The sequence below is a fragment of the Hemicordylus capensis genome, chromosome 3 (genome assembly GCF_027244095.1).
Source record: "Hemicordylus capensis ecotype Gifberg chromosome 3, rHemCap1.1.pri, whole genome shotgun sequence".
NCBI lineage: Eukaryota > Metazoa > Chordata > Lepidosauria > Squamata > Cordylidae > Hemicordylus > Hemicordylus capensis.
This window is the reverse complement of record NC_069659.1, coordinates 33,557,093-33,580,544: the sequence shown is the minus strand read 5'-3', so window position 1 is coordinate 33,580,544 and position 23,452 is coordinate 33,557,093. Positions and strand designations below refer to the sequence as shown.

General features: G+C 45.6%; 1 protein-coding gene and 1 long non-coding RNA gene across 11 annotated transcripts in view; one reads left to right on the top strand and one right to left on the bottom strand.

The window, feature by feature from the left end:
- PARP4 (poly(ADP-ribose) polymerase family member 4) overlaps positions 1 to 23,452 on the bottom strand; it is a 124,530-nt gene that overhangs the window by 37,831 nt on the left and 63,247 nt on the right. For 6 of the 10 annotated variants that reach the window (XM_053307714.1, XM_053307715.1, XM_053307716.1 and 3 more), the window contains exons 26-33: positions 22,264 to 22,434; positions 16,479 to 16,559; positions 15,556 to 15,636; positions 13,618 to 13,713; positions 12,252 to 12,377; positions 10,700 to 10,783; positions 7,615 to 7,674; positions 385 to 453 (exon numbers count right to left, since the gene is read on the bottom strand). In XM_053307714.1, coding sequence (XP_053163689.1) covers positions 385 to 453; positions 7,615 to 7,674; positions 10,700 to 10,783; positions 12,252 to 12,377; positions 13,618 to 13,713; positions 15,556 to 15,636; positions 16,479 to 16,559; positions 22,264 to 22,434 — 768 coding nt within the window. The remainder of the gene's footprint in view (positions 1 to 384; positions 454 to 7,614; positions 7,675 to 10,699; positions 10,784 to 12,251; positions 12,378 to 13,617; positions 13,714 to 15,555; positions 15,637 to 16,478; positions 16,560 to 22,263; positions 22,435 to 23,452) is intronic. The other 4 variants (XM_053307719.1, XM_053307718.1, XM_053307723.1 and 1 more) reach the window with 1 other exon arrangement.
- On the top strand, positions 15,918 to 23,389 carry LOC128350080 (uncharacterized). The gene is made up of 3 exons (XR_008319145.1): positions 15,918 to 15,968; positions 16,370 to 16,425; positions 23,329 to 23,389. It is a non-coding gene; the product is annotated as an uncharacterized LOC128350080 (long non-coding RNA).

The following is a 23,452-nucleotide window of genomic DNA, read 5'->3' as shown; positions in this document are numbered from 1 at the left end:
TAGTTCTCCAAAGTACTTTGGGTTAGAATGCTCAAGTATCTGATAGAACTTAAAGTAGTATAAGATTCAGTGGAGAACAAAGCCTATCAGAGACTTTCTTACAAATAGTGATACCTTGCTATTCTAATTTACTGTAATTAATTCTGTATATCACAGTTAGTCTTATTGCCTCAAATTCTGCTGAAAACGACTCTTCTGCGACAGAAGAGGGCGAATCATACGAATAGTAACCGATCAAATAACATAGGAGGTACACCATTTATTATTCCCCTCTACCAAGAAAGACAGACAAGGAGGAGAAGGCAGCGAATGTCAGAAAATCTATGTTTGCTCACAGTAAATTGATAGCATTTTATATTCAAAATATGTTATTGGAGCACTGACCTCTTCTGGTGAAGAGCCAAATAAGAAACCCATATCAGCATCAAAATCACTGATGGAAGCGTCAGAACTCTGTGGAGTCAAAATTATTCCTTTAGACTCAAACTGGGTCCACACATTCTGTTTTTCTATACATTATTCTTCACATCCACAGGAAAGCTAGTAGTAAATAGTCAAACACTGAAGAGTTTTTATGAGAAGTATGTATGTCTCCATTCAAAAAAAGATTTCCAGAATGTGTGTCTGATTACCCCACCACCACCACCACCACCACCCCAGGGCTGTTACAATGACATGTTTGCAGGAAATATGGAAACTTCCTTAGAGAATTGTGCAGAAATAGGTATGCTTGGGAGGCAACAATATTCTGCATCCCTTTTACTTACATACACAAAATATTCTCTTAAAACGTTGACAAGCGGAAAATGGAAGCAGAAAAAAGAGGGACCAAAAAGAGGAAGCAGAGAATAAGGGGAAAGGGCCCCAGGATGAGGTGGCTTGAGTCTGAGGCCCGGGTCACCTAGAGAGGTGTCTGTCTCTTGACACAGACAGTTGGGGAATAGGAGGGAAGGAGTAAGCGTTGTCATCACATCTGTGCTGGGTTTAAGCCTTGTTCCTCTGCCTTGCAGGCACCTTTAAGGGCTGAACTTGCAAGAGAAGAGTGCCTCTGGCACAATCCGAAGGGCTCTAGTGGGCTCCAAAGACTACAATTATATATTGAGAAAGAGAGAAAGTCAGAAGAGAAAAAGGGGGAGTCTGTTGTAAACCTCTTCCCCTCTAACTCTTAGGTCCCTTTGGGTATATACATCTGTTCCTGAGGGCTGCATGACTGGAAAGATCTTTAAAGGTAATAACCAGCACTTTGTATTTTGCCCAGAAACCTATTGGCAGCCAGTGTAACTGTTTCAAAACAGGCATCATATGGTCTCTCCGGGTTGCCCCAGAGACCAACCTGGCTGCTGCATTCTGAACTGACTGAAGTTTCCGGACTACGTACAAAGGCAGCCCCACATAGAGCGCATTGCAATAGTCAAGCCGGGCGGTTACCAGCTGATGCACCGCTGTTTTGAGGTCATCCTCTTCAAGGAATGGGCACAGCTGTCGAATCAGCCGAAGCTGATAGAAAGAACTCCTGGCCATGGCTGTCACGCCCTCAATCTCCAACAGCGAGGAGGAAGGGGAAGCTGTCAACTTTCCAGGCGATGCAGTAGTGTCTGAGGGGAGAGCCCGGCTGTCAGTTTTCATGAAACAGCTGTGGATAATGACTCTGAGCAGGCACAACAACCTGAGGCAGCAGAAATCGTGAAAGACCAATCGGAAGAAGAGCTATGCAACCAACCCCCGCTGACTCCCCAACAGCGGCGTGTCACGAGACGCAGGGATCAATTGGAGACTATTAGGAAAAGCAAACGCCTCTTGCAGAGGGCTGATAGGCCTTAAATCCCTGCCAGCTGGGAGCTCTCGTGGCTTGCACTATAAATCACGTCATCAGTCGGCTACTCACTGCTGAAAAACAACATTCGTCAAACTATATGTCGACAGCGTGCATCCAAGTCCGGTCAAGACCTTGACAGTTTGTTTTTCAGCCACATTTGCAGCGGGAGATTGAGAAATGGCAGAGCAACTTCAGAGCCAGGTAGACCTACTCACCGCTGCCGTCACAGCCCTGCAGGCGCAGCTAGGCAACCAAGGACAAACTGGCAGATGTAAGTGTCCAGTAGCCATGCCTGACAAATTTGATGGGTCTCCTGAAAAATTCCAGACCTTTCTGGCACAATGCGAACTGTTTATGCTCCTTCGAGCCGAGGATTTCCCCAGTGAAAGGCACAGGGTGGGGTTTGTGCTCAGCCTCCTGACTGGAACAGCTACCAGGTGGGCTACTCCTTTCCTGTGCCAGGGGGCACCCCTCTTGCAGAACTATGCAGCATTCGTAGCTGAGTTCAGGGCTGCCTTTGCAGATCTCTTGAAGCCAGAGACAGCTAACCGAGAGATTCGTCATCTGACCCAGGGGAAGGATTCTGTAACAACTTATGCTACAGCTTTTCGGCTGCTGAGTCAAGACCTGGCCTGGAATGAGGCAGCCCTGATGGACCAGTTCCAGGAGGGACTATCAGATGAGGTCTTGGATGAACTTGCAAGGGTGGAATGCCCCCCTACTCTGAAAGGCCTGATTGAACTTTGTACCTGAATTGATGGCCGCTTGGAGAGCCGTCGGCATAACTGCCGTGCTACAGGGGTACAGAGAGAGGTTCGTCAGCTACCCCGTGGTGTTCCCTCTGACTCCCTGACGCTGAAGGAACCGCCAGTGGAAGAACCCATGCAACTAGGCGGGGCCCGGCCCTGCTTGACTACAGAAGAAAAGAACTGCCGCAGACGGGCTGGCTTGTGCCTTTACTGTGGACAGGCCAGTCAGTACGCAGCAGCTTGCCCTGCAAAGCGGTCCCGTCCCGTGGCTGCGGGAAACGACCAAGCCCGGACCTAGTAGGGATCCTACACCTGGGCAGTGAAGGATGAGAAAAAGGACTCCTGAGATCCCCTCCTTCCGCAAGCCAAGTTCCAGTCACCCTCAGTAGTCCAGGGAGACGGCCAGTCCAAGCCATGGCAATGACTGACTCGGGAGCCACAAACTGTTTCATCGATCTGGACTTTGCAAATGCACACCAGATAAAATGGGAACACCTTGATGTACCAGTGACAGTAGAAACTGTTGATGGGCGGCCACTGATTACGGGACCTGTAACCCAGCAGACAGAACCACTCCAACTGGATATCCAAGGTCACGTTGAGACACTGCACTTCTTGGGAACCAAGGTGGGGCCTTACCCCATAGTTTTGGGGCTCAGTTGGTTAGCCCTCCATGATCCTGAAATCACGTGGTCTCAAGGCGAGGTGGTCTTTACTTCGGACTATTGTCAGACGCATTGCTGGCCGATTGCTGCCAAGGCAGGGGTGGAGGTCAAACCTTCTGCCAGTATTGCGGAACTTCCTGAGAAGTATCAGGACTTCGCTGACGTCTTTGACAATAAGGAAGCAGACCAACTACCCCCACATCGGCCCTATGACTGTGCCATCGACTTGGTACCCGGGGTGCCCTTGCTGGTAGGGCGTATCTACTCCCTCTCTGAACCAGAGTTGGCCGCTCTGTGGGAGTTCCTGAAGAAAAATCTAGAGGGGTTTCATACGACCCTCTTCTTCCCCGGTGGCCGCCCCGTGTTATTCGTGAAGAAGAAGTGCGGGGAACTACGGCTCTGCAACGATTATCGGGCCTTGAACAAAATCACCATCCGAAACCAGTACCCGCTGCCGCTCTTTCCGGAAGTCTTGGAGAAGCTTCAAGGAGCTACTATCTATACCAAACTGGACTTACGGGGGGCATACAACTTAGTGCGCATTCGTAAGGGGGATGAATGGAAGACGGCTTTTCGAACCCGATATGGACACTTTGAGTACCAGGTAATGCCTTTTGGCTTGTGCAACGCCCCAGCCGTGTTTCAGCATCTGATGAACGACATTTTCCGGGACTACCTCGACCGTTTCCTAATCATTTACTTAGATGACATCCTGGTTTATTCCCCAGACCCCCAAACCCATTATAACCATGTCCGGGCAGTGTTACAATGGCTACGAGAGTATCAACTCTATGCCAAACTTGAGAAATCTGCCTTCGATCTCCCCGTGGTGGACTTCCTGGGACATCGAGTTTCACACAGGGGGATCGAGATGGACCCAGTGAAGGTCGAGGCTGTGATGTCATGGCAACCTCCCCGAAACATGAAAGACGTACAACGCTTCCTGGGATTCGTCAATTACTATCGGAAATTCATCCCTGGTTTTGCCCATCTTACTGCTCCTATCACGGATCTGCTCAAGAAAAAGACAACGTTCCATTGGGGACCTGAGGTGCAAAGAGCTTTCAGCCAGTTGAAACACCTTTTTGTTTCCGAACCAATCTTACAACATCCTGACCCATGCACCCCCTTTGTTGTGGAGACGGACGCATCCAGTGTAGCCATCGGGGCAGTTCTCTTGCAACCCCACTTCCCCGAGGGTACTCTACTACCATGTGCGTACTTCTCCAGAAAACTGAACTCCTCAGAAAAGAACTACACCATCTGGGACAAGGAACTGCTGGCGATCAAGGCAGCGTTTGAATTCTGGAGGCATTTGCTAGAGGGAGCACAACATCCCATGGAGGTGAGAACCGATCACCGTAACCTAGAATACCTACAGACTTCCCGTAAACTGAATCAGCGACAAATTAGCTGGTCCCAGTTATTTGCCCACTTCGATTTCAAAGTACATTCCTAGCACCCACAATAAACAAGCGGATGCGCTCTCCCGGAAACCAGAATATGCCATAGAACCTGTAACGGAACAGAAAGCCACTGTAATACGAACCGAGAATTTCGCTGCAACAAACCAGAGTCCCATGACCAGAGATCTATTGCAAGCCCTTTGCGCAAAACTGTATCCGAGAGTTGAACCAAGCCAGACCGAACAATTCATCAGACTTTTCACTCCAACATGGTCTATTGCACTACCGGGATCGATTGTATATACCAACAGAAGACCTCCGAGCTCAGGTCCTGAAACAATGTCATGACAGCCGCCCAGCTGGTCATTTCGGCCTCTACAAGACCTTATACCTGGTTGCCCAGGAATTTTGGTGGCCCAAAGTATGCCGAGATGTGGAGAATTACGTACATACATGCCCCACGTGTCGGCGAGCCAAAGATCAACGTGGGAAACCCACAGGACTGCTCCACACCCTGCCGACCCCTAGTGGCCCATGGAAAATGATCTCCCTAGATTTCATTGTTGATTTGCCAACCTCTCAAGGCCACAACACCATTTTGGTGGTTGTGGACCTGTTGTCAAAGATGGCTCATTTTATCCCGTGCTCGGGAACCCCCTCAGCCCAAGAGACGGCCAAACTGATCATCCAGCAGATCGTCCGGTTCCACGGCTTGCCTAAAGAGATCATTTCGGACCGCGGACCCCAGTTCATCGCCCGTTTCTGGCAGGTTCTGTTCCATCTCCTTGATGTGCGAGTACACCTCTCCTCGGCGTACCATCCACAATCCGATGGTCAGACCGAACGGATAAATGCCATGCTGGAACAATACCTATGATGCTATGTAAATTACCAACAAACAGATTGGGTGAACTTGTTACCTCTTGCAGAATTCACCTACAATAATACCCCACATGCCTCCACCCGACAGATACCCTTCTAGCGAACTATGGGTACCATCCACGCTACTTCCCAAACACCTGCACTTTGGTCTCCTCCATCCCTGCAGTTGATCAGTTCCTTGAGGAACTTCGGGCCGTACAGGACATCCTGAAAGAACAACTGGATCGCACAAAGAATGCATACAAACATGCCGCAGACGGCAAAAGACAAGCAGGTGCAGTCCTGAAAGTGGGGGATCGGGTCTGGCTGTCGACCCAACACTTCAAGACACGTAGACCATGCAGGAAACTGGACGCCCGCTTCATGGGGCCTTACCCGATCGTCGCCCCAATCAACCCCGTCACCTACCGCCTTCGCCTACCCCCCGGCCTGCGCATTCACCCAGTCTTCCATCAGTCCTTGCTAGTCCCAGAGGGCCCTACCCATCCCTGGCATGGGCAGGAAGTACCTCCACCTCCGATGTTGGTGGACGGAGAGGAAGAATTCGAAGTCAAAGAGATCCTGGACTCGCAGGTGCGGCTTGGACACCTACAATACCTGATCGACTGGTCAGGGTACGGGCCCAAAGAACGTTCATGGGAAAATGCCAGTGATGTTCATGCACCTGAACCCGTGCGCCAGTTTCACCGGTCTCATCCCGCCAAACCCAGACCCCCGACCCTGGAGGGGGAGCACCCTGGGGAGGGGTGTAGTGTCACGCCCTCGATCTCCGACAGCGAAGAGGAAGGGGAAGCTGTCAACTTTCCAGGCAATGCAGGAGTGTCTGGGGGCAGAGCCCGGCTGTCAGTTTTCATGAAACAGCTGTGGATAATGACTCTGAGCAGGCACAACAACCTGAGGCAGCAGAAATCGTGAAAGACCAATCGGAAGAAGAGCTTTGCAACCAACCCCCGCTGAACCCCCAACAGCGGCGTGTCATGAGACGCAGGGATCAACTGGAGACTATTAGGAAAAGCAAACGCCTCTTGCAGAGGGCTGATAAGCCTTAAATCCCTGCCAGCTGGGAGCTCTCGTGGCTTGCACTATAAATCACGTCGTCAGTCGGCTACTCACTGCTGAAAAACAACATTCGTCAAACTATATGTCGACAGCGTGCAGCCAAGTCCGGTCAAGACCTTGACAATGGCCTCCACTTGAGATACCAGGGTGCGGCCTCGGTCCAGGAGTACTCCCAAGCTGCGCACCTGCTCCTTCTGGGGGAGTGTAACCGCATCCAGCACAGGAAGATCTAACTCACCCCTCAGATTCTGGGCCCCCACAATGAGCACCTCTGTCTTGCTTGGATTCAGCTTCAATTTGTTATCCCTCATCCAGCCCAATTCTGCTGAAAACGTCTATAGTATTCTAAATCAGAACTGAGAGCAGGATCAAACAGAGAAGGAGGTACTAATAGTAACCGGTCAAATGACATGGAAGGTGCACCACTTATTATTCTCCTCTCCCAAGCAAGACTGACAAGGAGGAGAAGGCACTGAGTGCTAAAAACTCCATGGTTGCTCACTGGGGACAGATACCATTTTACTTATAAAAGATACATTATTGGAGCAGTGACCTCTTTTGGCAGAAGATCAAATGCGATCAAACCAACTGCATCCTCAGAATCAGTGAAGAAAGCCTCAGAAATATGGAAAACCTCTGTAAAGGATTGTGTAGAAATAGGTATACATTGGAGGCACCACTTTTACCTACACACATAAAAGATTCACTTATCATGTTGTTGTTGTTGTTGTTGTTATTTTGCATTTTATATCCCACTCTTCCTCCACGGAGCCCAGAGCATACTTAGGTTTCTCCTCACAACAACCCTGTGAAGTAGGTTAGGCTGAGAGAGAAGTGACTGGCCCAGAGTGACCCAGCAAGTATCAAGGCTGAATGGGGATCTGAACTCAGGTCTCCCCGGTCCTGGTCCAGCACTCTAGCCACTACACCACACTCGCTCTCATGAAGCCCCAGCAAGCAACATGAAAGCCCACTCAAAAAGCCTGCTGAAACAGCAGACAATGGCATCCTACCCACTTGGACAAAATATACTATACCGGTGAGGAAAGATCCATGGCCCGCGACGCAGCCAAGAGTTTTGGGGGACAGCTCAGCATCTACAAGAGAAAATAAAGAATTATTGGGAGAGGCAGGGGAAGAAAGGCAGGGAAGTAGAGACCAGGGAGTGGAGTTATAATGCTAGCTAGAGGAATATAAAGCAAGGGGAGTCCTTGCCAGGGTTGCCATATTCTGGCTTTCCAAATCCGGGTGCCTAATTTGCATATTATGTAAGTTGACGGGAAAATAATTTCTGAGAAGAATAGTGACTGCACGTTTTGCTTCATAACTCCGCTTCTACAAGGGCTAGAGCTTAGTTTTGTTTTTTTAAACGAAATCTGAAATCTGGGTGGGTTAAGCAAGCTGGATGAGATGCTTAAAATCTGGGCGAAACCCGGAATTTCGGGGGACATGGCAACAATAGGAGTCCAGGATGAGGTTCCTGGGACAGAAACCTGAGAATCCCAGAGAAGTGCCAGGGGAAGGAAGAAGCTGACTCAGCAACAGGAGGACGAAGTGGGTGCTGTAAATCCCCTTCCCTATGACTCTGAGGACCCTAGGGTAGGCACAGGGCATCCTAGTCCAGTCACACAACCTAACAAATGTCATGCCCTTTAAAAATATGTACTATAGAACTATCTTTCTTCCACACGAGGGCTTCTTAGGTCTGCTGAGGTATTGCTGAATTATTCTGTTGACATTAATGGAACCACAACTATTTATTTTTTCTGGAATCAAGCCCAGATATGTTTGATGGCCAGAATGCTGCTGCTGTGCTGCAATCAGTAACGTGAGCAAAAGCTGGAAGGCGGAGCTACCAATTAAATTTGCAGGCGACTTTTGCTGGATGGGGCTGAGTTCTGTAAAAATTATAGATGAGTCTTGGCCATGGGGATGGGCATTGCAGAACACTACTGCACAGTATTATTAGGTATTGTGTGCAGTTAATTGTGCTATGAAAGAATCCATGCCTCAGCAGAACTAAAAAGCCCTAGTGCAGAAGCAATCTATGTTTTCTATAAAAAAGAGGTATAGCTTCATAAGCGCTCCTTTCTGCTCAGCAAGATAGGAGCAGCCTTCCCTTCCAAAAAGCCCTGTTACAAACAACTGTGTAACTCATGATTAATGGAAATTTATGTGTTCATTATTATACAGAGTTGTTTCGTCTCTGGAAAACACTCCAAGTCTTTTTCCTGAATCATTGAGACCCAGAGCTTTTTCAATTATGCCATTCTAGTATTCACTACTATCAACCATGGCGTGGCCCTATCGAGGCTTGCCTACTGTAACTCCCTTTACCTGGGGCAGCTTCTGAAAAGTGTCTGGAAACTGCAACTAGTTCAGAAAGCATGGCTAGACTGCTGTCAGGAGCTAGTTATAGGGAACATGCAACTCCCCTATTGCATCATCAACACTGGCCACAACACTGGCCTTGATGAGAAGGATCATGTTAAAGAGTTAACTGCACTTGGTGAGCCCTGTGCATTCCCTCAGAGCTTGATGTGAGAATCTGGAATTTCTGGGCCATCCCTGTTAAACTGCGGTAGTTAACCAGCATTAAACCAGGATTGGATCTGGTTATCTCTCCTGGGTAAATGCTGGTTAACTGCAGCAATTTAACTGGGTTAGCCTGGAAATTCTGGATTCTCATGTCACGCTCCACAGGAATGCAAGGGCTCACCCACCACAGTTCTCTTTATAAGACAGCCCCTTCTCTTCATGAGAACGTGACCACTTCTTCTCAGTTTCCAAACATAATTCAAGGTGCTGGCTGTTTCGGTCAAAGTCCTAAATGAAGGGTGTCAAACTGCAGACCTCCAATTGTTGGCCTACCACTCCCATCAACCCCAGTCACAATAGCCAGTAGCTAGGGATGATGGGAGTTGTAGGCCAACAGCAGCTGGAGAGCCACAGTTTGACACCCCTGCAATGCTGTGAGAACAGGTACCTACGACAACCACCGTCTCCCATATGAACTTGCTCAAACCTGAAGATCTTCATAAGGGTTCTTGCTCTGGGCTTCACCCCTATCCAAAATGAGACGGGTGGTCACCTAGGATGGTGGTGCTGAAGTTTAATATCTTCCCTGTGGAAGCCCATCTGACTCTCTCATTGCATGTATTCTGCTATCTATTAAAAAATTTCTGTTCAGCTGATCGGCCAATTAGGAAAGGCTACTGGTATGCTGCTGTTTTAGTCTACTGCTGTTATATTGTTTGCTGTGTTGTTAGTGGTTTGAATTACATTTATTTATTTATTTATTGAATTTATATACCGCCTAGTATAGAAATATTATAATTTATTATTTCTAACTGTACACCACTTTGAGCATCACATACACAAATGATAAATAAACATAAATAATAATTTATAATAAGTTAATATAGCAAGTGTAGTGATAGCAGGCTTTAGGGGAGAACTAGGCCTCACTTAGAGCAACGGCTGGAAGGGTGGGCCTTTCCTAATAAGGGGAAACGCCCAGGAAAATCAAAACAGAATTACCAATCCAGAGGACTGGGTGGGATCTAGACACTCAGCCACCAGCAGAAGATGAAAAAGCTTTCTTCTTTGTTTAGAAGAAGAGTGCCCTGAGAAAGCAGTGGGCTGAGAAGCTGCTAGGGAACTGGCAGGCTGGAAACAGTAGGAAGGCCCCTGCCAGTGAGTAGCAGAAGAATAGGGACCGTAGTCGTAGTAGAAGAAGATGACAACTAGGGACCAGTTCAGTTAGATGCATGAGGGAAGTTATTTTCCTTTATTGTACTGCTTGCATCTGAGTTGCCTGATTAGTGAAACTGTCTCTCTTAACAATTGGCTTTACGAAGAGAGAATTGTTCATTGCATACTCTTGTTTTATAGCCTGCTGCTCAGGGTGGCTTATAATAAGAATTAAAAATATTTATTTATTTGTCAAACTTGTAGATTGCCCCAAACACTCAGCTCTTATTCTTATGCACAATAAGACAAATAAAAGACAATAAAACTATGTAACACCACATGATAAAAGACAGCAACAAATAATATAAATAATACACAAGACAAATCAGCAGTCAGGACTAAAAACCAGGACAACTTCGGGTCCTTTACCTGTTTAAAACCTAGGGTGGAAATGCTATCGCTACAGAGGTCATACTTCATGTTAGATGCCTTCTGAGACACCCCATTGAACTCCTAGTAATAAAAATGCATCCATCAATGACAGTTTAACATCATGTATAGTTTGACCCAAAGTCACACTATGTAAATAAAAGCTCTCTGTGAATTGATACTTATTTTTTACTACTGCACTGGAAAGAACTGGTTCTCTTCTCTGTCCTGATGACCTAACTTTTGCTTGTATTTTTACCTCTGCTTAGTCCCTCTTCTTAGTTTCTTGCTCCCCTATGCCTTCCTTTGTTCACTCCCACCTCTGGTACTGTTTCCCCTCAATACTGTACTACTTTTTGTGACAGGCTTATGTGACAGGCTTATGACCTCTCTATCAATCAATCAATCAATCAAGGAAGTACTTTTGCAGTAACAGGTACATTACTGTAGTTAGTACCCAAGAATGTACAAATTAAGTAAATATTAATTAGAAAAGCAAGCCACTGCCATTCACAATAATCACATCATACTGAAGAGGGGACAGATGTGAAAACCAATCAGTGGCTCACATCTGGACTATCAAAGTGAGCGTGAAATATGAGCTGCATGCTTGCTTTGGAGGACAGGAACTAATTGTATGTTGCCCAGCATGCAGTGGGGAGGACAAGTTGTGGGGTTCCTACCTTATCCTAAGATAGCCTTGTATGATAGAAATATGTCCCTCAAGGTCACACAGCGGTACAAGGGGGGTGGACACAAATGTTCCGGGGCTGGTGGGGGTTACCACAGAGCCCCCTTACCCCGCAGGGCACCCCTTGCCCCCCTTCTGCATCCAGCCAGTGAATGAAACACGAGCATGATGCATGCCCCCCTAGCCCACTCCCAGATGGCATTTTGTACACCAGCCAGGTGCTTTCATTCTCTTCCTTATTCAGAGAGAGAGAAAGCACACTCAGCTGGCATACTAAGTGCCAGCTGGAAGTGGGTGAGAAGCCACGCCCCCGTTCTATCTTTATCAAATGGTGCTTTGTTCACCAGATGGGTGCTTGCTTGCTTGCTCTCCCTCACTCACAGCAAGGAAAAGAAATAAAGTACCCAGCCAGCACCTCCAGGTCTGGCAATGCCCCATATCAGCTAGCATCTGATGTCAGGGGGTATGGCCCATGCATGGGGGAAGCAGTGGCAGCCTGTCCCAGGGCTAACAGCAAGCCCCCTCCATGTAGCCCTCCGGGACATATTTCCATGTGCCGCAGAACAGTTCCAAAGGAAGCCGCAATGGGTAACATTCAAATTCTGGCATTACTCCTCCCCTCACAAGCACTTTACAATTCATGGAAATATGTCAGTGAGGGTTGTGCAACCCTCAGGGACATATTTCCGGCAGTTACAGAGCAATCTGACGGGAGGGGAGGCATCTTGAAATCCACCACCTTATTGCGTGATTGATGCAGCCTTAGTGGGGAAGGCTGCTGCAATGGCCACACAGCTCTCCATTATATACTTGTTCTGGTAGTCTGGATGTGAACTAGTTCTATAGGCTCCAGACACTTACACGGAGAAGATACTCAGTGGTTTCTGTTGGTAGCTGATATTGCATGTATGGTAAGATGTCTACATTTTCCTTAGCTACAAGCTCCAAAATGTTCAGAGTATCCGCGATCTGGTCTTCATTTGCATCCTAAATGACAAATGCCACAGAATTACAATATGGGAAATATGCCTGTTTAATCTTCAAAAGCAAGATAATGAATTCACCAGTTGCTACATATGCATGCTCCAAGCATGCTCCAATAAGGATAGGTCCAACATCAGCACACAGCAGCCTTGGGCAAATGTTGAGGGCCCAATGCTTCTAAAGGATGCCACTGATACATAGGCCCCAATTCCATCCCCACCCCAGGCCTATTAATATTTCCCCTGGCATTGAAGGCTGGAGCATGTGCACCATTTTAATTTCCCCACTGCCTAGTCCTGACACTGTGTCACCCTGAAGTGACACTGTATTGGGACCGGGGGAATTAAGTAGCTCACATGCTCTAGCCTGCTTTTTCTGTCACTTCTTTTTCTCTTCCTTCCGCTACTGCTTTTTTCACTGCCTGCCACCTGCCACTCCATCCTCCACCTCTTGCCACTGTGTTACTGTTGCCACCGCTGCCTGCTAAGTCCGAGGGTGAGGGCGGATAGGAAGCCACATGGTGGGGGAAAGGCCTACTAGGCAGGGCCGGTGCTACCATTAAGCCAACTAGGCAGCTGCCTAGGGCACAGACCTCAGAGGGGCGCAGAGTGTAGAGTCTCAGTGTGTTTGCCTAGGGCGCAAAATAGTCTGGCACCGGCCCTGCTACTACAGAACCTCCTTAAACCTGCAGTTGGAACTGAATGAGGACTGGCATTAGTCTGGAAAAGAGGGGAATGCTGTGAACACCCCCATCCTCAAGAAGAGCAGAAGTGTGAAGATGATTTAGCACATCCTTGGCTGCAGAATGAATTATCATCTTGCTTGATAAGGACAGAGACTTATCAGGACAGACACACCGTTATTCTGTGTATTCTCTATCAGACTTGAATCATGTGTTACCCATGATTCTCCTTCAATGAAAATATGGGCATACTTGCACTCCACATAGATTCATGCCTATCTCCCTATTTCTAAATGAACAGAAACAAGCATATTACTAATAAAACTGAGAATGGGAAGAATTTGGTTTCCCAGGAGGACAGCAATGCTGCCGATTCACCGGAGAGCACAAAATATAGGAATAGTTCTTTGGATTGTGAAGCATACTATGGTCCTTGTTTGTTCTGTCTTAAAAACATTAAATCAATAAAAACGATAACAAAATTTTCACTTAGCTTATTTTACAGTATCATTTTAAAACTGACAGGTAGAATGTATATAATATTTTAATAAGCGCACATACCCTTTTCTCAATTGCTACAAAACTTGTAAACTGGGTCACAATGGAGTTCTCAAGACTGAGCTTAATGATAAGGGATGTCAACATCTGCTTCTTCATCTAAATGTAAAGACAGATAAACATCAGGTTGCTTACCTGTAACTGGGGTTTTTCTGGTGGTGATGCCTCAAGGTTATGGAGCTTGCCATGGTTCTAGCTGAACAGTCTGTGACATGTCTAGCAGTATGAAGAAGCTGTTTATTTAATCTAAATGTTTCCACCTCCTGTTACTGAACCTCAGCCTCTGGCCCCAGCAAGACCAGTTGGCCCTCTGAAAAGGGCCCTCTGAAAGTAGCTAAGGACTGAATGAATGGTCAAGGAGCAATGTATGCTGCAGCATTGCTAAAGCTAAAGAGATAGAGGGAACGCTGGCCCCAACCTAACAGGGATTCCCAAATGTCGTTGACTGCAACTCCCAGCATCCCCAGCCTTTGGAAGAAAGCCTTTGCTTGGGGATTCTGGGAGTTGTAGTCAACATCTAGGAATCCCTGTTGGAAGGAACACTGGTTGGGACAATCCCTTGGATGGGAGACCATTTGGAACCACATGGATGAAAAGAATATGAATATTTAAGATGGTATAGTGATAAATACCATCAGTAATTAGCCAACCCTGTTACGCCCTCCTTCCCTCTCGCCACCATCTCCCCTGCCCTCCCTCCTGCCACCACTCTTATCTCCCCTGTCTGTCCTCCCTCCCTCCCGCCGTCGTAATCTCACCCGCCCACTGGCTGCTGCCGCTGCCATTTTCTTCCCTCTCGCCTGTCCCCACCGCTATCCAGCAGCTCCTCGCAAACTCTCGCAAGAGCTGCCACACATGGGATTAGCCACAGGTACACCTTAGAGAAATATATATAAAGATTCTCCAAGATGAAGTAAACTGAGACAGCTTTATCCAAAGCATTGCACCACTGATTAATCAATGCCCTAGTAAAGACAGTATGAAAACAGAAGGCTTGACATTCTGACCATATCACACCAGTGTCTGTCAGCTGCACAGGCTACCAGGCCATTCCCGGGCCCAATTCAAAGTGCTGGTTTTATACTTTAAAGCCATAAATCACTTGAACGCAGGTTACCTGAGAGAGTGCCTTGCCCCCTATGTCCTTACCCAGACCCTGAGATCTTCTTCAAGTGCTCTTGCCAGTTGTAACCACCCACCTCACCTCATTGGTAGGAGGTGAAGTGGGTGGTTACAATGGAGATGGCCTTTTCAGTGATGGTACCCTGTTTATGGAATAGCCACCCTAGTGAGGCTCACTTAGAATCATTTTGTTCTTTTTAGATGCCGGGTAAAGGCTTTTCTGCTCACCCAGGCATTTTTAAACGGCTTTTAAAAAAGTTTTTAAAAACTTTATTTTATTGTAATCTTTTGTTTTGCTTTAAGTATTCTAATTGTACATTTTATTCCATTGTTATTTTATTGATTTTACTTTGTGAGCTACCCAGAGAAAAAATTGTTATGGGGTATCCAAGAAATAAAGTTGTTGTTTATTATTATTATTCATTCTTATTAACAGAGCTGGAAGCTGACTGGAAGCAGATTTTTAAAAAATCATTATTTCTCAGCTGCAGGTGACAGGAGACACTTTAAAAGGAGCGTTCCTCTCTCATGACCTCTTCTAAGATGATGCTTGCTATGACACACCTGCATGCATCCCCTACTGTAAAGACAGAAAGAATGTGTTTCCCTACAGAATGGTTATTTTACTAATACGCAAACACATGCAGAATTAATCAACTGACAGATTGATTGAAATACATTCATTAAGCCATCCTCCTATGATTGATTGACTAGTATTCCACTAATTTGTTAACAGCCCTAATTGAAATTGCCACAAATACAGTGTCCAATAAGGTTTTGAGGGTTGGTTTTTTTTGTTGTTGTTTTTTGGTAACATACCTCATGTTCCGTTTCATTCTCATCAAGCATCCCTTCCTCATAATCCCTAATGAAGGCTCTGGCTGCAAGTTTGTGGATCATCTATATATAGGGAAGAAAGATTTTTAAAAAGCCAACATGATTGAAAATATTATGCATATTAAAACATCTCCATGTTATTTACTGGATCATATGAATCTTTAAGCACTCTAATTTCAGGATCAGATATCAAAGACTCTAATTTCAGGAAAGTGGCCTTTATTGTGTAGATGCAAAGTTCCTGTCACTTTGATGGGTCATAGTGGGGAAGTCTCTATCATTCTGTAGGGTCCATGAGAGTTGAAGATGCTTCTTTTGCTAGGTCAGCAAAATGTAGCACTCGAGACCCAGCAGAAGGAGAAAACAATGTCTCTGCATCCAGAGAGACGAATACGGTATGATGAATATTTATATTTGTAAACGCACTACCTTCTTCATCCTTTGGTCATGCTGGGCCTTCAGCCACCCACACTGGAGGTGTTGGGGACTCCAGGAGGAGGGAGTCAAAGAGAAGACGACATATTGGTCTTCATGCATAGATGCAGGTCCTCCAGAGAAAATAGTAATGCATTGCCCACCCCACACACAAGAAAGAGAAAATCAGTCAGAAGGTAGAGCTGGTCTCAGTCAGCATGCACCCATCTGAGATTAAGCAGTAGGATTTCCATGGCAGCGCTTCTAGTTGCCACATTTCTGTAGACTCTGACTTAGATATCATGAAAGTGGTAGGCAACTATATGGCATTGTTTGTTTTAATGGATTTTTATTTATTGTTTTTGTTGTTCTTAAATTCAAGATGCCCCAAAACACCTTAAATTGTAAGATGCCTTGGGAACACTTTGCGGCTGAAAGGTGGGGTATACTTTTTAACATATAAATATATTATCAGTCTCTGCCTAACTCACAGTTCCTCTTGTCTTCTGCAATTCAGTTGTAGACACCACTGTCTGCAATTCTTGATTATCGATTAGTGCATTTAAAGTGGCCTGAAAGAACAAAAACATATTTATTTTCTTCTAACTTTTCTTCTGTGCCATAATATTAACTCCATGTCAAACAAAGCAGTTTTTTATACACATAAATATATCCACTTAGTATTTTCCCATGGCCACTGAGAATACAGTAGAATATCATATATTGTTTTTAACTGACATAAGTAGGCATATTTATCTCTCAGTCTCTCTGAATAACACACAGCATGTTTGGTATCTTGGCTTCACAAAAACTGAACTGCTTCTGTCCGAATGTTACCTGATACAGTTGACAGCTGCTAAACTGTCTTACAGTATTTATCATATTTATTGTTTACCTTAATATAGTGATCCACAATACTGGTTAATTCATTTTCAAATTCAATTGAAGCGGAGATTAACAGTTGGCTTAATTTAGACATTACACCAAACCATCATAAAAGAAGCTGAACCATGGGTTGGCTGAATGAAGAAATCACAGTTTATGATTGGCAAGCATATCAGAAGATGAATCAGATTTGAAGGAGGTTTGCAAGCCATGATTTGTGCCAACTATGATTACGTGTGATGTCTGAATTGAACAATTATAGTTATCAATACCTCTTGAAGCTATAGTACGCACAGCCCAAGTTTGCATTGGCAAAAGGACAATTCCAACAAAGCAAATGGGTGTACAAAGTTTAAGATGAGCATTTCACAGGACAGGACAAATTCTTCCTGGATTTCCCACAGTGCCAGCAACGCTGGCAAAAGATTACACTTACACACACACACACACACACACACACACACACACACGCCAATCAAGTTAAGTTTCGCGGCATTGGTTTTTGTATTGAATGTCTGGAGGGCCATGAGTTCCTTATAATTAACCCACAGACTGATGGAAGTGGTTGACACCCAAGCTGTTACTCCTTAGTACTACTCAGGGTTTACTTTAAAAGACTACTGAAGACTAGCACTTCCATTCAGTAACTTAGTTAGGAAGCCAGCCACCGTTTACTGGATATAGTCCAGTACAAAAAAGGATTGACTGTAATCTAGAGCACGGATTCTCAACATTGGGTCCCCAGATGTTATTGGACTTCAACTCCCATAATCCCTAGCCCCAGTGGCCTTTGGTTGTGAATTATGGGAGTTGAAGTCTGGCTAGAGCCCATTTTAGGGACTACTCCGTGGCGGTGGAGGCGGTGAAGAAATGCTTTTTCTCCGCCTCCATTGCGTCTGCTCAGTGCAGACAAACAGAGCTGTTTCGTGTGGTAAAAACCTTGCTCCACACATCCCCCCAGACAATGGGGGAGGAGTCATCTACAGCTCTTTGTGATCGGTTTGCCTGTCGCTTTGCAGATAAAGTCGCTTGCATCCGTGCTGACCTGGACTCCAGAGTTTTGGCAGTTCCGGCAGACGTGCCTTTGGTACCATCTGGTCCCGTTGTGTTGGATTCTTTTCGGTTGGTGCGGCCTGAGGATGTGGACAAGATCCTGGGCAGTGTGCGGGCGACTTCGTGCGCTCTTGACCCTTGCCCTTCATGGCTAATAAAAGCTGCCAGGGAGGGGACAGGCAGATGGCTGGAGGTGATCGTTAATGCTTCATTAAGGGAGGGCAGGATGCCATCGTGCCTTAAGGAGGCGGTGGTAAGACCACTATTAAAAAAGCCCTCCCTTGATCCCTCCAACCTGGATAACTATAGACCTGTGTCTAACCTTCCCTTTTTGGGCAAGGTGATAGAGCGTGTGGTGGCGTCCCAGCTGCAGAGGGTCTTGGATGATACGGATTATCTGGACCCTTTTCAATCTGGCTTCCGCCCCGGGTATGGGACTGAGATTGCCTTGGTCGCTCTAGTGGATGACCTACGCCGGGAACCAGACAGGGGGAGTGCGTCCCTGTTGGTTCTGCTGGACCTCTCGGCAGCATTCGATACCATTGACCATGGTATCCTTCTGGGCCGCCTCTCGAGTATGGGAATCGGAGGCACTGCGTTGCAGTGGTTTCAGTCCTTTCTTGAGGGGAGGGTTCAGAGGGTGGTGCTGGGGGACTACTGCTCGGCCCCGTGGCCGTTGGCCTGTGGGGTCCCGCAGGGATCGGTCTTGTCCCCCATGCTGTTTAACATCTACATGAAGCCGCTGGGAGAGGTCATCCGGAGATTTGGACTGAGTTGTCAGCAATATGCGGATGACACTCAGCTCTATCTCTCCTTGTCATCTGATCCTAGGGAGGCGGTGGATGTCCTGAATCGGGGGCTGGAGGCCGTGATGGGTTGGATGTGGGCTAACAAACTGAAATTGAATCCGGATAAGACGGAGGTACTGTTGGTCAGTAGGAGAGCCAATCGGGATGAGGAGATTTTACCGGTTCTGGATGGGGTTGCACTCCCCTTGAAGGAGCAAGTACGCAGCTTGGGGGTACTACTGGACCCGGCTCTGCTTTTGGAAGCTCAGGTGGAGGCGGTGGCCAGGGGTGCCTTTGCACGGCTTCGGCTGGTGTGCCAGCTGCGTCCCTTTCTCGAGAAGGCAGATCTGGCCACGGTTACCCACGCCTTAGTCACGTCGCGGCTGGATTACTGTAACGCGCTCTACGTGGGGCTGCCCTTGAAGAATATCCGGAAACTGCAGCTAGTGCAAAACGCGGCAGCGAGGGTTTTATCCGGAGCTGGCCGTTGGGAACATATCACCCCCATTTTGAAAGAGCTGCACTGGCTGCCGGTTCGTTTCCGGGTCCAATTCAAGGTGCTGGTTTTGACCTTTAAAGCCCTAAACGGTTTGGGCCCGGGGTATCTGAGGGACCGCCTGCTCCCACGGGTTGCTGCCCGCTTGACAAGGACATCTGAGGGGGCCCTGCTCCGGGTGCCGACAATGAGGGAGGCCCGGCTGTCGTGCACTCGGGACAGGGCCTTCTCTGTTGCTGCCCCCAGACTCTGGAATGCTCTCCCAGTGGCCATTCGTTCCTCGGACTCCATCACGGCTTTTAGAAAGCTTTTAAAGACTTGGCTTTTTACCCAGGCTTTTACATGATCGTTTTCTACTGCAGCTTCTTTGTGTTTTTATTTGTTGTATTTGTTGTATTGTTTTTATGCCTGTTTTTATGTTTTTATATTTTTAACATGATGTTTTTATTGTCTTTTTATTGTATGTTTTTAACTTTTGTACACCGCCTTGGGGTTATCTTTTTAACAAAAGGCGGTATATAAATGCAAAAATAAAATAAAAAATAAATAAAATAGAAATAATAATAATAATAATAATACACTGGAACATCTGCAAAAAATACAAGCTACCTGTCGCCAAAAATTGGTGGGACCATAAAATTGAAAAAGTGGAAGAAAATGAAGATGTAAAAATATTATGGGACTTCCGACTACAAACAGACAAACATCTGCCACACAATACACCAGATATAACTGTAGTCAAGAAGAAAGAAAAACAAGTTAAAATAATCGACATAGCAATACCAAGGGATAGCAGAAAAAGAAATAGAAAAAATCACCAAATACAAAGATCTACAAATTGAAATTGAAAGGCTGTGGCAGAAAAAGACCAAAATAATCCCAGTGGTAATTGGCGCCCTGGGTGCAGTTCCAAAAGACCTTGAAGAGCACCTCAACACCATAGGGGCCACAGAAATCACCATCAGCCAGTTACAAAAAGCAGCTTTACTGGGAACAGCCTATATTTTGCGACAATATCTATAATAACCAACAGTATTGATGATAAAATTCAGCCATCCCAGGTCCTTGGGAAGGACTCGATGTCTGGATAAAACAAACCAGTCAATAACACCTGTCTGACTGTGTAAACAAGAAATAATAATAATAATAATAATAATAATCAGATCATGGTCAATATTTGCACAATATAAGTGGAAAATCAGACATCACCAAGACCTGGCAATGGCTTAAGAATGGTTGCTTGAAGAAAGAAACAGAGGGTTTAATACTGGCTGCGCAAGAACAGGCACTAAGAACAAATGCAATAAGAGCAAAAGTAGAAAAATCAACAACAAACAGCAAGTGCCGCCTTTGTAAAGAAGCAGATGAAACCGTGGACCACCTAATCAGCTGTTGTAAAAAGAGCACACAGACTGACTACAAACAAAGGCATGACAAGGTAGCAGGGATGATACACTGGAACATCTGCAAAAAATACAAGCTACCTGTAGCCAAAAATTGGTGGGACCATAAAATTGAAAAAGTTGTAGAAAATGAAGATGTGAAAATATTATGGGACTTCCGACTACAAACAGACAAACATCTGCCACACAATACACCAGATATAACTGTAGTCGAGAAGAAAGAAAAACAAGTTAAAATAATCGACATAGCAATACCAGGGGACAGCAGAATAGAAGAAAAAGAAATAGAAAAAATCACCAAATACAAAGATCTACAAATTGAAATTGAAAGGCTGTGGCAGAAAAAGACCAAAATAATCCCAGTGGTAATTGGCGCCCTGGGTGCAGTTCCAAGACCTTGAAGAGCACCTCAACACCATAGGGGCCACAGAAATCACCATCAGCCAATTACAAAAAGCAGCTTTACTGGGAACAGCCTATATTTTGCGATGATATCTATAATAACCAACAGTATTGATGATAAAATTCAGCCATCCCAGGTCCTTGGGAAGGACTCGATGTCTGGATAAAACAAACCAGTCAATAACACCTGTCTGACTGTGTAAACAAGAAATAATCAGAATACAAGTCTGTCTCTGAGCCAGGTTCCTGCCCCGCAATCCCAGGGCTTCTGTCATGCACACCTAGTACTCAGTCAGGCCCTGGAAGTCATTATCTGAAAAGGCTAGTCATACCACTGCTACAAACACCAGCCTTCCTGACTCCCAACTGAGATATGTAACTAGTTCTCACTTGCAGCTTATTCCCATGGGGTCATGATCTCTATTTCCCATTAGCTTCAAGAGTTTGAAGGGCAGTACTAAGGTAGTGGAGTTAAGACAACCGATTCAGGACTGCAGTTCTTGAGTGCTTCGCCTTAGCCTTGAAGCTCAACCTCAACTTAGCTCACATCTATTTGTCTTGTCCACACAACCACTCAAATTCCCTTTGAAAGGGATGGGCTTTTTGGGTGGTGACTGGATACTGTGCTATTCATAACCTATTTCTTGGGGAAGTTACAAATCATGGGGATTCAGTGTCAGGAGGAATCACCCCCCCCCCCCGAGGCAAGTCTACCCCAGCTGATCAGTGTTTTGCTAAACTTCACATGCAATCTATAGCACAAATTCACGGGATGGAGCCAGCAGAATCTACTGTCATATTCTGGCATCTTCCTTGCAAAATCTATGTGTGTTTTGTGCTCTCACCTAAATTTAACATGCACACTACTCTGTGAGAATAATGTCAAACCCCCTGCAAACTTGGCAAAGAGGCACCTTTTAACGTGGTGATTCTCTTTATTGAGCAGGGGGAGAGTAACTGGCCCTATCCACCTCCAGCACAGTACCTCCAGTGACTGTTGCTGGTGTCTATCTTATGTTTCTTTTTAGATTGTGAGCCCTTTGGGGACAGAGATCCATCTTATTTATTTGTTATTTCTCTGTAAACCACCCTGAGCCATTTTTGGAAGGGCGGTATAGAAATCGAATGAATGAATGAATGAAAAGCACTTGAAAGAGGAAAAATGTAATTTGTGGCACTATATGAGGCCCTGCAATTGGTTATAATCCTTCTTTGATATTTCAAAATAATTATTTGCATTATTTATTACCTGAGTACAGTGGGAGATAAATCCATAGATTAGAAGACGTTCATGATTAAACAGAGACTGTATCTGAGCAGGAGCATATGTTAGTTCAGGTGCACTTGTATCAAACTGTTGCCATTTAATGGAAACACCACTGCATCCTGGGGAAAACATTCGAGTTGTCTGATTTTCTATCTGAATGCAGAGATACAAACGGATAATGAATATATGTTCATCTTTATAGTCATTTTACGTAGGTAAAAAAACACACGCAAGAATTCTAGAATTGTAGATACATTATTTTTGTAGGTCATTGCACTAAGCAGATTGTACTATATTTAAATGGGTTATACAAATGCTCAAACCTGAGAGATACAATTCTAGATAATTCAGAGAAGGAGTTATTTTTTGTGGTCAACATGTTAAATGAGTACTGTGAGTACTGTAAATGAGAACAGAGTACAAAAATATATCTGTTCTTTAGTACTGCTCACACAAAAGTAGCATATCCCCTTCCAGTATGTGGTTGGAAGGGGCTGTAAGAAAAGAATAGGCAATGTAAGACCTTGGGCATGCTCCTTCCATACTCTGCACCCAGTAATCTGTTTAGGATGATATTGGGAGTGCACTCTGGCCTCCTATGTCCCTTTCCCACTCTTCTCATCAAAGGTGGAAGGTAACAATGAACCAAGAACATCATGATTTTTTGAACATGAGATCTCTCTGCACCGGCAAGGTAGAACTCGGTTTCAATCTCTTTCTTCCGTGATGGAACTCAGGGTGGTATAGACAGGGTTCCTGGGTGGCCTCCCATCCAGACACTGGCCAGACCCAGACCTGCTTGGCTTCATCAAGAAGGCTGTATTAGGTGCCTTCAGATGACAGTCATTAGTTTATCCCATAGCAACAGCCATAATGTGCCCAATATAGGGTTAAAATAACTACATGCTATTAAAATCCAACATGACAGAATAAATGTCTCAACTAGTGTCACTCCGGTTGACGTGGTGATATATCACAAGCACAGGAACATCAAAAACTCATATGAGTCAGGTGTTCTGTATGACACCACATTTCTCTTTTCTCTAGGAAACAGCTGTTATTTCAGCACGCTATATCACCATCCTTACAAGAAACATAACACAAGAGCCAAAAAACCTTCACCCAAGGGAGACTGTCTGCAAGGCAAAAATGGCTAACATCATTGTGACAA